Source organism: Myotis nattereri (genome assembly GCF_964212035.1).
Source record: "Myotis nattereri genome assembly, chromosome: 9".
NCBI lineage: Eukaryota > Metazoa > Chordata > Mammalia > Chiroptera > Vespertilionidae > Myotis > Myotis nattereri.
This window is the reverse complement of record NC_138084.1, coordinates 80,086,789-80,103,267: the sequence shown is the minus strand read 5'-3', so window position 1 is coordinate 80,103,267 and position 16,479 is coordinate 80,086,789. Positions and strand designations below refer to the sequence as shown.

Genomic DNA, 16,479 nt, shown 5'->3' with positions numbered 1-16,479 from the left:
TGTCAGTCTGCGGTGAGGGGACTGCATCCTGGTGTGTGTGTCAGTCTGTGGTGAGGGGACTTTAACCTGGTGTGTGTGTCAGTCTGTGGTGAGGGGACTTTAACCTGGTGTGTGTGTCAGTCTGCGGTGAGGGGACTGCATCCTGGTGTGTGTGTCAGTCTGTGGTGAGGGGACTTTAACCTGGTGTGTGTGTCAGTCTGTGGTGAGGGGACTTTAACCTGGTGTGTGTGTCAGTCTGCGGTGAGGGGACTTTATCCTGGTGTGTGTGTCAGTCTGCGGTGAGGGGACTGCATCCTGGTGTGTGTGTCAGTCTGTGGTGAGGGGACTTTAACCTGGTGTGTGTGTCAGTCTGTGGTGAGGGGACTGCATCCTGGTGTGTGTGTCACTCTGTGGTGAGGGGACTGCATTCTGGTGTGTGTGTCAGTCTGTGGTGAGGGGACTTTATCCTGGTGTGTGTGTCAGTCTGTGGTGAGGGGACTTTATCCTGGTGTGTGTGTCAGTCTGTGGTGAGGGGACTTTAACCTGGTGTGTGTGTCAGTCTGCGGTGAGGGGACTGCATCCTGGTGTGTTACTCTGTGGTGAGGGGACTTTATCCTGGTGTGTGTGTCAGTCTGCGGTGAGGGGACTGCATCCTGGTGTGTGTGTCAGTCTGCGGTGAGGGGACTGCATCCTGGTGTGTGTGTCAGTCTGCGGTGAGGGGACTGCATCCTGGTGTGTGTGTCAGTCTGCGGTGAGGGGACTTTATCCTGGTGTGTGTGTCAATCTGCGGTGAGGGGACTTTATCCTGGTGTGTGTGTCAGTCTGCGGTGAGGGGACTTTATCCTGGTGTGTGTGTCATCTGCGGTGAGGGGACTGCATCCTGGTGTGTGTGTCACTCTGTGATGAGGGGACTGCATCCTGGTGTGTGTGTCATTCTGTGATGAGGGGACTTGGTGTGTGTGTGTGTGTGTGTGTGCATATGTGTGTGTGTGAGTGTGTGAATCACTGGTGAGGGGAATGTATCTTGGGAAACCCCATCTTCTGTGTGTCTGAGTGTGAGCAGGACCGTCCCTGTGGGTCAGAGAGTGAAGAGGGTCTCAACCTGCCCTCGCGCTTCTTTGGAAGTCGCCCTGCCCTGACAACGCGCTCAGCCCAGTATCGGAAACAACCGGCCGCCTGCACCCGCCGCAGCTGGTTCGGCTTCGGTTCTGCCGTCGTCCCGTGGCCCCTGCCTCCTGCCTCAGCCTGTGCTCCCCCCACAGCATCGCCCGCCCTGTGGTGCTTTGTTCTTTCCCGGCGGACGCCCTGACTCTAGGCTTCTTGAGACCAGACTGTCCTTTTCCGCGTGGCCCAAACCCCGCATGTGTGTGTGACTCACCGTTGACACTGAAGGCTGAGGAGAATGAGTGTGTGAGTGCATGAGGGGCTACAGAGGGCATGTCCCCGGTGGTGCCCTAGGGTGAGCCTCCTGGGAGAACGGTATTTAGGGCACAGAACACCCTTGCCACTTGACGGGGCCTGTTCAGGTGAGGAGTGTGGCACTCTGAGGCCCTTGGGCCACTGAATCATTTTTCAAACTCAGGACCACCTCCAACTGGTAACTCAAAGGTAACCCACTATGACCAGGCTTTTGTCTCAGCCCCGGCCCTGCCCTGCCCACAGGTGCTGTGGACGAGGACGGACGGATGCCGTTCTACGCCGAGGAGTGTGCGTCCATGCTGGCGGTCACCTTCAGCGGCGGGGACAAGATGCTCAGGAGCATTGTATGTGCCCCCGCGGCCCCTGTCCCATAACCCTGCACCCCCATCCTGTGCTCAGCCGCGTCTTCCCTCGCAGACCTGAGACTGAGGGGCCATTGCTGGAGGGCAGAGCTGAGGCTCGGATAATCTGGGAAAATGGTTTTTATCTCTAAAATTTTAACTTACAAGTTAAGTTTATGTACTCTGAGAGGACTGTCACATTGATGACAGAACTTCTTTGAAGTGCCTTTCTTTGGTAGAATTTGGGCTTTGGCTAATTTTTGCGGGCTTAAAAAATCGTTCCGTTGTTTTCCAGCCTTTATGTAAACACTTCGTTCTGGTGTTTACCTGCTCCTGGGCACCTTCATTCCCCGGAATAAGTAGTGGTTGTGTTTCTGGGACCCGCAGGATAACGAGGCAGGGACTGTCTCTGTGGGCCCAAGAGGGAGCTCTTCCCTCGGCCTGGAACTGGGGCCATAGCAACGCGAGCTTGGAGAGAGCGAGAGAGTGGAGCCTGGAGCTCTGGGCGCCTTTACAGGGTTCAGGGTCTAGTGCCTGTGCCTGGCTGGCCCAGGTCTTATGCCAAGTCTTCCCAGAGCTCCCTGCGGCCTTATTCCCTGCCCAGGAGGGAATAAAGGGGAAGGGCTGCCTGGCCTGAGCTGGGCTGCAGCCAGGGTATCAGATTTCCCTGGCCCGTGGGAGGTCTCCTGCTGCGCCAGATTCCCTTGCCAAAACTGAAGCTTTGTTTTGCCAGTAAATGATTCTGGTTAACACAATGTTCCAAGGCTCTGGGTCAGTTGACCCCCCCTTTGTGCCCTGGGGAGAAGAGAAGAGGGAGTGGACTAAAGTAAAAGAGCAAGAGAGGCTTTGCTCAGCAGGCGGGGGGTCTGGGTGCACGGCTTCCCCCCACCAGGCCAGACTGGGCTCGGAACAAGAGCAGGAACATACTGTGCTCTTGGTGCCCTGGCAGAACTCTCCAGAACCGCTCATCCCACCCTCCCCCTCTCCTCCAGTCCCCCCCCCCCCCCACCACCACCAGTAGAGCCCAGGCATCATCATCAGTCTGTTCTGAGGGGTAGGACTTGGGTCCTCCTAGCTCAGCTCCACTTCTTACCCCACCTCCACCTTCCATCAGAACTGTAACTTGTCCAGAAGTGAAGAGAGAGGGTGTTTTGCCGAGTTTCCATCTTTGGGATGTCTTTGCCTTGGAAGGCTCCCGTTGCCAGTGCCTGGTCAGTGAGCAGCTTGGCGGAGCTGTCTTCCTTGAGGGCAGGCCGTGGAGGCACATGCCACCACCACTTGGCTGCCCGGGGCACTTCCCTGGACTTCGCTCTGGCTGCCTGGGCCTCCTGCCACCGCGGCAAGTTCCCAGACCTCAGCCACACACTAGACTGTGAGGCTGTTTCCTTAACAGGAAACAATCCGTCTGCTCCCTGGCACAGAGCAGGCCTCCCACTCATTGAGGACAACTTGGGAGTTTCTTCCTTTCCTTCTGGGAGTGCGCGGCGTCTGGGTGAAAATTACACCTCCTGGCAGCTGCTCTAATTGCTGGGAGGGAAGCAGTGAGTACAGTGGAGAAAGGGCAGCTCTTAGCAGAAGCTAGGACTCTGGTATCTGACCCAGAAGAGAGGGTTGGAAGAAGAAAATTCTCTGGTCTTGACAGTGTGCTAGACCCAACGTGCCACATCTCCGAGATTCTCAGGGCCTCCTCAGCTCACCCCTGTGTGGTTCCAGGATCCATTGCAGCAGAGAAAGAGCTTGAGCCAGACAGATGCCATCTCTCCCCCCACAGGAAGCCCTCCCCTCCCCACGCCCTCTCCCACCTCCCGCTCGCACCAAAGGGAGAGAAGGGGCTCCTAAAAGCCGTCCTGAGGCACCAGGCCCAGAGTAGCGAGGCAGCTTGTCCTGTCAATTTCCACCAGCCAGCAGGCAGTGTAGACACGGGCTCCACCCCAAGCCTGTGGGTGGGCAGGGGGTGACCTCTTTCCCTGGGAACACACTCGCTTTGTTCGCACTGATGTCACTGCGGCTCCTATCGCCAAGCCGCCAAGTTGGATTTCCTTGAATGGTGCCGTCACCGTTGTCCCAGCTCCAGCCGGGCCCCGGAGCTCCTGCCCACTTCCTCTGTCTGGCACGGCTGTGGGGGCTGGGGGTTTGGGAGTGGGGGCTGGGATGGGGAATTTGGGATTGGATCGTTGGAGCAGCAGGAGTCAGCACGCTGTCCCCGGCACATAGGCCTCGCACGCCTCCGCCTCCTTCCTTACAACCAGCCCCGTTGAGTCCCTCTGCAATTGGATTTGCCCTCCTCAGCTCTCCTGAGAGTCCTTGTGAGGCCCAGAGCACTGAGGTCTCCTTCGCCTGGACCTGCTAGCAGCCTCCCGCTGGTCAAAGACTCAGCTCTCCCAAAGGATGGGCCAGGCTGTACCCTGCCGTCCAGTGCTGTGAGCGCAGGCTAACCCAGTGCCCTCCTGTCCCACTGCCCAGGTGACCACTGACTGGGACCTTCAGAAGGGCACAGGCTGCACTGAGGGCCACACAGGCACCTCAGCCGCAGCCCCTCTGGCAGCCGGCATGATAGCCCTCATGCTGCAGGTGCGGCCCTGCCTTACCTGGCGTGATGTCCAGCACATCATTGTCTTCACAGCCACCCAGGTGAGATGCCACCAGGCAGACCCCCAAGTTCTGGCTCCAGGTTCCAGGTGTTAGATGCCAAATCCCTTTCAGAGTCCCATGTGTATAGAACGGGTGGGGAGTCCGTCACCAGAGACCTCAACTCCTTGGTACCAATGTCTGATGATGCCATTTTACCTGCAGAGCAGAGCTCTGGCTGGGCTTCCTCCCTGGAGCCTGACTCCTGGCTCCCTCTCTGGAAGCAGGCCGTTGGGGTGGTGACATCATGGAGCAGCTTTCCTTGGGGACCCATAGCCAGCAGTTTTAGTGGGAGAGTCTGGATTGGAGCAGCAGCAGGGTGAGCGGGGAGGCCAGAGCTGGGTGTTGAGACCATTTTGGAAATCCAGGAGACTAATCGGGACCTCTGTCCTCAGTATGAGGATCGCCGTGCAGACTGGGTCACCAACGAGGCAGGCTTCAGCCACAGCCACCAGCACGGATTCGGCCTGCTCAAGGCTTGGAGGCTCGTTAACGCAGCCAAGGTGAATAGGCGTTGGCAGGGCAGGGAGCCACATGGAATGACCAAGGGAGGGGCTGACTGCCTAACCAGGGGTGGGGAACCTTTTTTCTGCCAAGGGCCATGTGGATATTTATAACATCATTCATGGGCCATACAAAATTATCAACTTAAAATTAGCCTGCTGCCCTAACCGCTTTGGCTCAGTGGATAGAGCGTTGGCCTGCGGGCTAAAGGGTCCCAGGTTCCATTCCGGTCAAGAGCACATGCCTGGGTTGTGGGCTTGATACCCGGTGGGAGGCGTGCAGGAGGCAGCTGATCAATGATTCTCTCTCATCATTGATGTTTCTATCTCTCTCCTTCCTCTCTGAAATAAAATATACATATTAAAAATTATTCTATATTTGATCAAATATTTAATTACCTCACCCCTAATGCCTTATGATATCATGGGCCTTATATGGCCCGCAGGCCAGATGTTCGCCACCCTGGACACCATTGCCTGGCACATTGTAAGTGCTGAATAAATGTTCATTCATTCATGTACCTCATCCCAGCTGACACCCATTTTACTAATGAGGAAGCAGGCTCAGCATGTTCATTGAAGTTTCCAGAGCATTTGTAGGGAGTGCTGGGACCTGGGTACACCTTGGGACGCAGTGCTCTGGTTCTCATCTTCCACCTGGACACCCCTTTCCTCCGGCTCTGGATTCGGTGCCATAGGGAGCACTCCCTGGTGTCGCAGGAGCCTCAGGAATGAAAGAAGGTGATGAGGACAGGAAAGAGAGAGAGCTGGGCCCTGAAGATTAATGGAGGAGAGAGTGAGTCCAGTCTTGTTTGTTCATCCACCATCCCCCCTTTTCCTTTAACAGATCTGGACATCTGTCCCCTACTTAGCTTCCTACGTCAGCCCTGTGTTAAAAGAGAACAAGGCTATCCCGCTGTCCCCCCACTCCCTGGAGGTGCTGTGGAATGGTGAGTAGTCCACAGAAGGGGGTTAATCCTGGGGCAGGGCGATGGGGAACTCACCCTCCCTGGGCTCTACCCCTTCCTTCAGGAGCTGAGCTTCAGCCAAACCTGTGGAGTGTCCATGGCCATTTTAGGGCATGTTGCTGCTTCTGAGTGGCTGCCCGAGGCCTCAGCAAGGCCTTCCTCCTGAGTCGCTGGGAGAGGAGAGGAGCTGCTGAGCGGCTGATGGGAAAGGCTGAGGGGAGCGGGGTTGGGCCTGGAGATGAGGCACGAGTTGAAAGATGTTCGTTTGCGTTCCAAGCTGAGAACTTGCCAGGCAGCTCTTGTCATCCCAGTGGCCTTGGGATGAAGTGAAGGAGTTGAGATTTCTTTGATTCTCAACCCTGGCTAATCGGAGCGAGCCGCGGGGCCTGCTGGGGGTGACAGGAGAACGGTCTCCCTGAGCTGTGGTTGCCCTCTGACCCGCCTCCGTCTCACCATCCCCAGGCTGTCAGTCAGTGGTTGGTGTGGAGCACAGGTTGGGCGCCTCCCAGGAGAGAGTGTCTGCCCTTTCCCAGAGTTCCCACGGGACGCCTCCAACTCCAGCTCCTCGGGGACGTCCTTGTCCCTTGAGGAATTTGACAGATATTGGCTATTTTCTGTGGAGAGTGGAGCATGTCATGTGCTGTGCCCAAACTCAAACCCCGAACTCACAGGAAGTGATCCACCCAGAGCAACTACGAGGGGAGCTCCGAAAGGAGGGTCAGGCAGCAGCCCGCGGGGGAGGTGTCCCTGGGAGGAGTCCAGTCTCCCTGACCTTGTCAGTGGGTGCCTGGTTCCCTCTCGGTGGAAGGAGGTCCGTGGGTGCCGTTCTCTACATGTTTCCTAAAAGGGACCTTGGAATGGGCATGAGGCATCGGCCAGGGTGGGCAGTTCGGGAGCAGCCCATGGGAACCCAGGCTTTGTCTTGGACACTCGTGTGTCTTGGAGATGGTGTGTGTGCCCTTTAACTCCCGCCCCAGGACTGCTCCCTGTCACTTAGGTAACACTGTAGCCCATAGTCACATCTGTCAGGTGAGGGGTTGACTTTGGGGAGGGTCAGGGTCCTTTCCAGCTTTGTCATCTCTGCTCCCACTACCCAGGGCTGTGGCCCAGCATGCCTGACAGGCTCCCCTGGCAACTGCTTGTCTGTCGTTAGGGAGCACGAAAGACCAGGTTGTCATGGGCAGAGGAGACTAGAGGTGGGGTAGTGGAGAGAGGACGAAGTCGGAACGGGCAGACCCTGGACATAGGGCTGGTGGAGCCTGTCGTCGGCATGGAGGGCCGCCAGCAGGATTCGGCTAGTGTCTGAGCTCTGCAGGGTGTCACCCCATCTGTGGGATTTGAGTAGCCTGAGGAGACAACAGAAGACACACGTCTGTATGTCCTAGGAGGCGGAAGGAAGTATGTCCAGTTAATAGAACGTTGAGCAAGTTAGTCCTAGACCAGTGATGGCGAACCTATGACACGCGTGTCAGAGGTGACACGCGAACTCATTTTTTTGGTTGATTTTTCTTTGTTAAATGGCATTTAAATATATAAAGTAAATATCAAAAATATAAATCTTTGTTTTACTATGGTTGCAAATATCAAAAAATTTCTGTATGTGACACGGCACCAGAGTTAAATTAGGGTTTTTCAAAATGCTGGCACGCCGAGCTCAAAAGGTTCACCATCACTGTCCTAGACTGTCAGGAAGGCTCTTCCCTGGAGCCCCACTGAGGTCTTTCCACCAAGATCCAGTGATTCCGTGTGAGGGCTGGAGAGGGACTCTTCTGGCGCGCAGGGAGCTGAACTGGACAAAGTAGAAGGGAGGGGAAATGCCTCGAAGACTCTGGAGCAGTGATGGCATGTTCTCTGTGCTGAGCTCCGTGGTGTCGATGGTCCCTGTGCAGTGATGGCATGTTCTCTCTGCTGAGCTCCGTGGCCACTGGCTCCAGGAGGCTACTAAACATTTGAAATGTGGCTAATGGGACTGAAGAACAACTTTATTATAATTAAATTCAAATAGCCGTGTGGCTAGTGGCTACCTTATTGGGCAGTGCAGCTGTAGAGCAAGACAGGTTTCTATTTCTTCCCATTGGCAGGAGGACACGGAAGGGATGGGGCCCTGGGTTCCTTTAGATCGGATTCCTCTGAGCTCTCCACTAGAGAGGAGGAGAGAGTGGGGCTCAGGGGGATTGTCTACAGCACAAGAGAGTCTGTATGTATTCATAGAAGGTTCCTGAGCACCACTTGCACTTACTTGTGATCCTTACTGGCGGTCTGAGTATGTTAGCCCTCTGCCTGGGCAGGGAGTCCTGTTCCTTCCCTTCTCCACCTCCTCCCTCTCCACGGATGCCTCCTCCTGCCTTCACACATCCTCGCTCACCTGTCAGGAAACACATTAAGGACCCCACCACCCTTCAGCATGTCACCTTTACAAAGGAATTATCTAAAGCCATTGCTGCTCGTGTCACACCTTCTCTCGACCACTGACGCTTCGCTTCATCACTCACTTTACTTCATCACCTCATCTTCTCCTGGTTGGACCCCAGGACTGGCTCAGAGCTCATCCTTCGACCTGTTGCTGTGACCCCATTAATGAGGCCCTTGTGGCAGCCTCTCTGTGCCCCCACCGCCCATGAACTCCTTGCTCCATGGCCTCTTCTCAGAGCTCTGCCCGGGGCACTTGTTTTCCTGTTTGCTCGTCCCACTCTCCCAGCCACGAGCACCTCTGGGCTCATCCCCGGTTCCTGGTCCTCCTAGCATTTCTTCGCAACAGGGCAGCTGGCTCAGGACTTCAGCTGCCGCCACTCTCACAGGAATCCTAGAGCGAAATCTCTTCCGATCTCTTACCGGGGAAGATAGGCGTCTTCACAGCTTCCCCGAGATCCTGGGCAAAGAAAGCCCTGGGATCTTCTGGTCGGAGGGTAAGAGTTGAAAAAGACCCTTATTACCAAAGGCCAAATAATATGATGGCCCACCAAGACCCGAGTGCTTTCTATGTGCCAACCACTGTTCTATGTATTAACTCGTTTAATTCTAGTGTTCTCACACACATGGCCACCCGGTCCCTGTATAGGCCAATAAGAACCACCCGGTCCCTGTATAGACCAATAAGAACCACCCGGTCCCTGTATAGACCAATAAGAACCACCCGGTCCCTGTATAGACCAATAAGAACCACCCGGTCCCTGTATAGACCAATAAGAACCACCCGGTCCCTGTATAGACCAATAAGAACCACCCGGTCCCTGTATAGACCAATAAGAACCACCCAGTCCCTGTATGGACCAATAAGAACCACCCAGTCCCTGTATGGACCAGTAAGAACCACCCAGTTCCTGTATGGACCAGTAAGAGCCACCCAGTCCCTGTATGGACCAGTAAGAGCCACCCAGTCCCTGTATGGACCAGTAAGAGCCACCCAGTCCCTGTATGGACCAGTAAGAACCACCCAGTCCCTGTATAGATCAATAAGAACCACCCAGTCCCTGTATGGACCAATAAGAAATGCCTGGCCTGGCTGGTATGGGTCAGTGGTTGAGCATTGACCTATGAACTAGGACAGTGGTTCTCAACCTTCTGGCCCTTTAAATACAGTTCCTCATGTTGTGACCCAACCATAAAATTATTTTTATTGCTACTTCATAACTGTAATGTTGCTACTGCTATGAACCGTAATGTAAATATCTGATACGCAGGATGGTCTTAGGCGACCCCTGTGAAAGGGTTGTTCAACCCCCAATGGGGTCGTGACCCACAGGTTGAGAACCGCTGAACTAGGAGGTCGCAGTTCAATTCCTAGTCAGGGCACAGGCCCAGGTTGTGGGCTCGATCCCCAGTGTGGGGCATGCAGGAGGCAGCGAATCCATGATTCTCCCTCATCATTGATGTTTCTCTCTCTCCCTCTCCCTTCCTCTCTGAAATCAATAAAAATGTAAAAAAAGAAGAAATGCCCAGTGCGCACATGCTCACAGACAAGCACTCACAGGGCTCTTTGGGTCCCTTTCCCCTTCATGCCGTGATGCTGTCATTTACTTTTGACAGCCCTTCTGTGTACTCATACTCTCCTCCCTATGCTATGGCTGTTTCCCTTCCTTTTTCCATTCCTAAGTCACTGTGCTATTGGCTAGTCCACCAATACATGACGTTAACACGAACGAAATTGCTGATTTCCTTATCACCTCTGGAAAGCAAGCCTGCTTTTCAAGTTTCTCCCATTGTTGTCCTTGCTATTACTGTTCCCTAGCCTCCCAAACTTTAGGCTCTGGAGTTTTCAATCCCTATGTGTCCCTTGCCTCTCCCCAGGTCTTCACCTGCCCTCTCTTCTGCAATTTAACCTTTCGTTTATTTCCCTGACATGTCCTTAATTGGTTCATTCGCCCTACAAATAAGTGAGATCTACCTCGTCCCAGGCACTGTATGACATTTCAGTGATTCAGAAGTCAGACATGATTCCTGCCTCAGAGAGCTCCCAGCCTGGGAGGGAAGAGAGTCCATGGGGTGGGAGGTGTCAGAGGCACCACAGTCAAGATGACAAGCGTCAGGATACAAACTAGCTGGGAGAGGAGGTGGTGAAGGGACAGTGGGCAGCAGGGGTAACACGTGCAGCCGATGGGATCTCCGGGGAACTGCAGGTCCTGTGGTGGCTGCAGTGCAGGGAGTGAGGGCAGAGGAAGATCTGAAAGTGCAGGCAGCAGGCCTGTGGCCAGTGGCCAGTGTGTCTTGAAGTCTGAGGGGAGCCTTTGAGATAAATTGTCAGCAGTGAATGTTAGCACTAAAGGAGAGAGCAGTCAGAGAGACCCCACGACCTCAGCTTTCAGAGATGCCTGCTAACTCCTCACTGATGAAATGATAGGAGGCTTATGGGTCCATTAGAAGAATCTGGGAAGGGGAAGCCGTGGGGATCACCGATGAAGCAACATTAGCCAGATAGTCATAATAAGCTTGGGCGTTGAGACCATCCGTTCTACTCTTATATATGTTTGAAGTTTCCTAGAATGAAAATTTATATGTCACATATATATTTATATAACTATTTTATATATTTTTCAATATATAAATCAAATGATTTCCAAGTTTTTAGCTTGGGCAACTGGTTAGATGGTGATGCCAGCAAGTGATACTAGGGATCCAGGAGGAAGAACAGATCCGGCAAGGGCAGTGGAGTGTAAAGCACCGGCAGGGATTTTGGCTCCGCTATGCTTTAGGCTCCTGTGTGTCACCTAAAGGTTATATCCAGGAAACAATTGAAAGAATAAGTTTGAAGGTCTAGACTGGAGGTGATGATTTGGGAGTCACCAGCATAAAAAGGGAAGCAAGAAGTCTGGGAAGAGTGAGATTCCCAGGGCTGACGGATAGATGAAGGATAAAAAAGGACCAGGCGCCTCTGAAGAAGACAACTGACAAGAAATCGCCTGGAGTGGGAGAAAGGTCAGGAGGGTGGCGTTACAGGCATCGAGGACAGTGGTGCTGAGAGGGCGTGGACAGGGCGGAAGGTGTCCCTGGCTCATCAGCGAGGCCACGAGGACGTGCTGTTTGCGCTCAGAAGGGCAGGAGCTAGACCGCAGCTGGTGGAATCATTAGTGGGACAGGAGATTTCTGGTTAAAGATGGCAAATTGAACACATGCTTTTATCTCTGCTTTCTCCCAAAACCTCACCAAAATAAGAATAAAGGAATAAAAATGGCATAAGCACAAGGACAAAGAGAAGGAGAGGGGACCCACAGCAAATGAGATATTGCATCACGTTTTTGGAAGATGGGAGTGAATGGAGAAGTGAGCAGGGCTAAGGAAATCGTGTAGCAAAATACCCGCAAGGGCGATGCTAAGAAACAAGCCCTTCACACTGCAGAACCCCAAGGGCACAGGAAGGACTTGGAGGCCCGTGCACCACAGAGGACGGAGATGAGGTGTGAGACTGAAAACAGGGACCGGTCAAGAGGAAGACTCCCAGGACCTACTCCCATCCTTAGCCCTTCCTTATCTGGGCAGGAGTTGGGAAGTTCGTTCTCCACAGCCAGGGACCCAGGTGCAGTGAAAGACAGGAAGTACACAGAGGGGAAGAGGAGCCCCAGGGGTGAGACCCAGAGAGGCAGACCCTTGCCACCCAGCAGCTGCTCAGATCCCAGAGCACTGGCAGCCAGGAGACTGGAAACTTCCTCTCTGGAAAAATGGAATGATCGCCCTGGCCGGTTTAACTCACTGGATAGAGCGTCGGCCTGTGGACCAGAGTCCCCAGTTCGATCCCGGTCAAGGGCGCGTACCTTGGTTGCAGGCTGCTCCCCGGCCCGGGCCCTGGTAGGGGCTTGTGCAGGAGGCAACCAATCGATGTGTTTCTCTCACATCGATGTTTCTCTCTGTCTCTCCCTCTCTCTTCCACTCGCCCTAAGAATCAATGGGAAAATATCCTTGGGTGAGGATTAACACACACAAAAAAAAAGAAAAATGGAATGATCCCTTTTCAAAAGACACACAGACACCGATATGTGGGCCCCTCCGTGAAGCAGTCCTGCCCAGTCCAGTTCACTAAGGAAGCCCGCTGAGTGGAAAGCTCCACCCATGGTTAGAGCTTCCGACAGGCTTTTAGAGATAATAGGGTCACTGGCTGTTTGAGAGATGCTCCAAACGCCTCCCAGATTCTGAGGAAAATTTTTACCAGTCGATAAACCCAGCCTAACTAATAACCATACGGGAAGGCAGCATAAGGAAGGGTGTTTTCAGACGTGTAAGTCTTCTCATGCTCCGTTGGTCTGAAAGCGCTAGGAGATGTGCTCCTCAGCAGTGAAGAGGGAACCAAGAAAAGAAAAGGTTAGAAAGGAAGGAACGCAAGCAAGGGAGGGAGCGGGTGGGGAGAAAGGGAGAGGGTGCAGAGGAGGCGAACTGAGTGGGAGGCAGAGGAAGGTGCCAGCCCAACAGCCATGCAGCAGGTGGAAGCGGGCAGAAGGGTCCAGAGAGAGACCTCCAGTGGGAAGGTGGTATTGAGGAGCCTCTGACTTGTTTGTTCATTTGAAGAATAGTATCCAGAGGAGTTAAATGGTTCTTTTGTGAAGTTTGGCAAGAAGTAACGGTAGGGACGTGAATTTAAGTTCAAAAAACAGGTCAGTTATTAACTCTAGAGGGGAAAACAGCAAATTAGTTAGGAAATGACATGTCATCATTGTACATACTTGACTCAATCCCATATTCTGGTATTTTTAAGGTCATTGTGTGGTAAACAAAATATTGCTCTAACCAAAAGCTGTGATGTAATTACCTTGAGGAGGCAGAGGAGCGGGCAAGGTAGGGAGAATATGTGGGCTTGAAGTTAAGTCCTTATCTGCTGTAACCAAAAGTCAACAATCAGTGCCTTTATTGATAAACCATGAAATAGCCATACATGCTTATTACTTAGAAACATGAAGGTAGATCCCAGAAGGAAACAACTAAAAGCAATAAAAGGTGTTTGCTCCTGGGAGTGGAGGACAAGGGTGCGAGAAGTGGGTAGGGAGCTTCTCTTTCACGTCATAGGCACTCCAGACCCAGTCTCACCCCCGCCGTGGCTACTCTAGGTTTTATATAAACATGGTAAAGCAGAATCTTCTTCAGGTTTGTTACTCCCATGTAGCTCTCTTTTCTTTACCCACTTCTTTGGTGTGTTACAAATACTACATCTGTGCTTGGGTGTGGAGAGAGCAGCGCGCCTGAAGAATGGCTCCTCTGTAACAGCAAGTTGGGCTGACTCCTCAAGGGTGGCAGAATACTGTGGCCTTCCTGTGACATTGCGCCTATACATGAAAAAATAAGTAAATAAATAAATATCACATCTGTGGCTACAAACACAGTAATACACCGTGGTGCCTACTTTACCATGTGTCACCATTTTCTTAGCCCAAATACAGCCACACTCCCACTCAGCTTTCCTGTGCTGTTGTTGCAAGTATAGCACATTCCTATGTACATTGTATACCAATTGTATGTAATTGCTTCTTCTTGTTCAATATATTTTTATTGATTTCAGAGAGGAGGGAAGAGGGAGAGAGATAGAAACATCAATGATGAGAGAGAATCTTGATCAGCTGCCTCCTGCACACCCCCTACTGGGGATCAAGCCCCCAACCCCGGGCATGTACCCTGACTGGGAATTGAACTGTGACCTCCTAGTTCATAGGTTGACACTCAACCTGAGAGCCACACCAGCCAGGCTATAATTGCTTTTTAAATCAGTTAAGAGAAGGAGGTACTATTCACTTAAACTGTCTTCTATAAGAACACAATTACATTTACTGGTGGTGTTGTTTTTTCTTTGGATTTGAGTTGCCAACTAGGACCATTTCCTTTCAGCTTAAAGAACTTCATTTAGTATTTCTTATAAGGTGGGTCTGCTGGCAACAAGTTCTCTCAGTCCTTGTTTATCCAGAAGTATCTATTTTGCTTTCGTCTTTGAAGGATAACTGCTGGATTGTAGGACTCTTGGTTGATAACACTGCCTGTGAGAGTGGCCAGATCTTGCATTTATCAGAAAAAGACTTTAAAGTAGCCATTACAAGCATGTAATGGAGAGATAAGAGAAGCCATGATTGAGTAAGTAAAGAAAGATTTGAGCCCTGGCCGGCTTTGCCCAGTGGTTAGAGTATTGGCCAATGGACCAAAGGGTTGTGGGTTTGATTCCTGGTTAAGGGCACATACCTCACATACCTAGGTTGCAGGTTCACTCCCCATCCCCGGTCAGGGCATGTGTAGGAGGCAATCAATTTATATGTCTCTCTCACGTTGATGTTTCTCTCTCTCTCTCTCTCTCTCTCTCTCTCTCTCTCTCTCTCTCTCTCTCTTTCTCTCTCTCCCCTCCCTCCCTACCCCACTCTCTCTCCTCTTCCTCTCTACTCCCCTCCCCTCCCTTTCACTCTCTCTAAAAATCAAGGGAAAAAATATCCTCAGGTGAGGATTAACAAGAGAAAAAAGGAAAGATTTGATGATAGTGTTGCACCAAATAGAAAATATCAATAAAAACAAATTATTAAAAACAAACCAAATAGAAATTATGAAGTTGAAAAGTGACTAAAACATTCACTAGAGGGATTCAACAGCAGATATGAATTGGCAGAATAGGAATAAGTGAACTTGAAGATAGATTGATAGGTATGCAAACTGAAACACAGAGAACAAAGAATGAAGAAGATGAAGAGTCTTAGAGAAATGGTGGACACCATTAAGTGAAGCCATATATGTGTAACGGGAGTACCAGAAAGAAAGCACAGAGAGGAGCAGAAAGAGAGTCAAAACACAATGCCTGAGAACTCCCCAGGTTTACTAAAGAACACCATCTACACACCCAGCGACCTCAAAGAACTGGGTTCCAAATAGGATCCATATAAAGAGATCCATAGGCACGTCATTGTGAAAATGCTGAAAGTCCAAGACAAGGAGAAAATCTTGACAGCAGCAAGAGGAAAATGACTCCTTACTTACAAGGGAAGCCCAATAAAATAGCCGCCGATTTATCATTAGAAACTGTTGCCTGAGCTGGTTTGCTCAGTGGTTAGAGTGTTGGCCTGCAGACTGAAGGGTCTCGGGTTTGATTCCCGGTGAAGGGCACGAACCTGGGTTGCAGGCTCGATCCCCAGCCCAGTTCAGGGCACGTAAGGGAGGCATCCAATCAATGTGTCTCTCACATCGATGTTTCTCTTTGTCTCTCTCCCCCACCTCCCTCCCTTCCATTCTCTAAAAAGCAATGGAAAAATATCCTCAGTTGAGGATTTAAAAAAATGACAAAGAGCCCGGCCGCTGTGACTCAATGGTTGCACTTCAAGCTATGAACCAGGAGGTCACAGTTTGATTCCCGGTCAGGGCACATGCCTGGGTTGCATGCTCGATCCCCAGTGGGGTGTGCAGGAGGCAGCCGAACAAAGATTTTCTCTCATCATTGATGCTTCTCTCTCTCTCTTTCTCTCTCTCTCTCTCTCTTCCATCTCCCTTCCTCTCTGAAATCAATAAAAAAATATATTTTAAAAAAGAAATTAAATTAAAAGGAAAAAGGAACAGTGGAGGCCAGACCACAGTGGGTACATTCAAATATATTCAAATTTCTCAAAGAATCAGTTTACTTTTATTTTATTTATTTTATTTTTATTTTATTAAATCTTTATTGTTCAGATTATTACATTTGTTCCTCTTTTTTTCCACCCATAGCTCCCCTCCACCCAGTTCCCACCCCACCCTCTGCCCTTACCCCCCCACTGTCCTCATCCATAGGTGCACGATTTTTGTCCAGTCGCTTCCCGCATCTCCCACACCCCGTTCCCCCACAAGAACAGTCAGTCCATCCCCTTTCTATGCCCCTGATTTCAAAGAATCAGTTTACTTTTAAAACCATGTACACTCTTTTAATAGAAAAAAAAACAGTAAAGATGAATGGAAAGGTAAGAAGTAGACATAGTGAATATAGACATCCTTTTAAAGAAGTTTTAATAGCAAAAAAAACATAATATCTGATACTTCTATCATCTTAACATTTACTGGGTACTATTCTAATTACTTTGTGCATATTAACTAATTTATCAACTCTATGAAGTAGGTGCTGTTACTACCCCCATTTTACATAAGGAAACTAGTCCAATTCTCACAGCTAGTAATGGCAGGGCTGAGATTTAAACTCAGGCTGGATGGCTCGAGTCCAAAAACTTT

General features: G+C 51.3%; 1 protein-coding gene across 1 annotated transcript in view; it reads left to right on the top strand.

The window, feature by feature from the left end:
- Positions 1-16,479, top strand: part of PCSK7 (proprotein convertase subtilisin/kexin type 7) — a 32,916-nt gene that overhangs the window by 10,076 nt on the left and 6,361 nt on the right. Inside the window, exons 9-12 of the mRNA XM_081099461.1 lie at positions 1,642-1,742; positions 4,203-4,370; positions 4,763-4,870; positions 5,718-5,820. Of these exons, the coding sequence (XP_080955587.1) occupies positions 1,642-1,742; positions 4,203-4,370; positions 4,763-4,870; positions 5,718-5,820 (480 nt within the window). The remainder of the gene's footprint in view (positions 1-1,641; positions 1,743-4,202; positions 4,371-4,762; positions 4,871-5,717; positions 5,821-16,479) is intronic.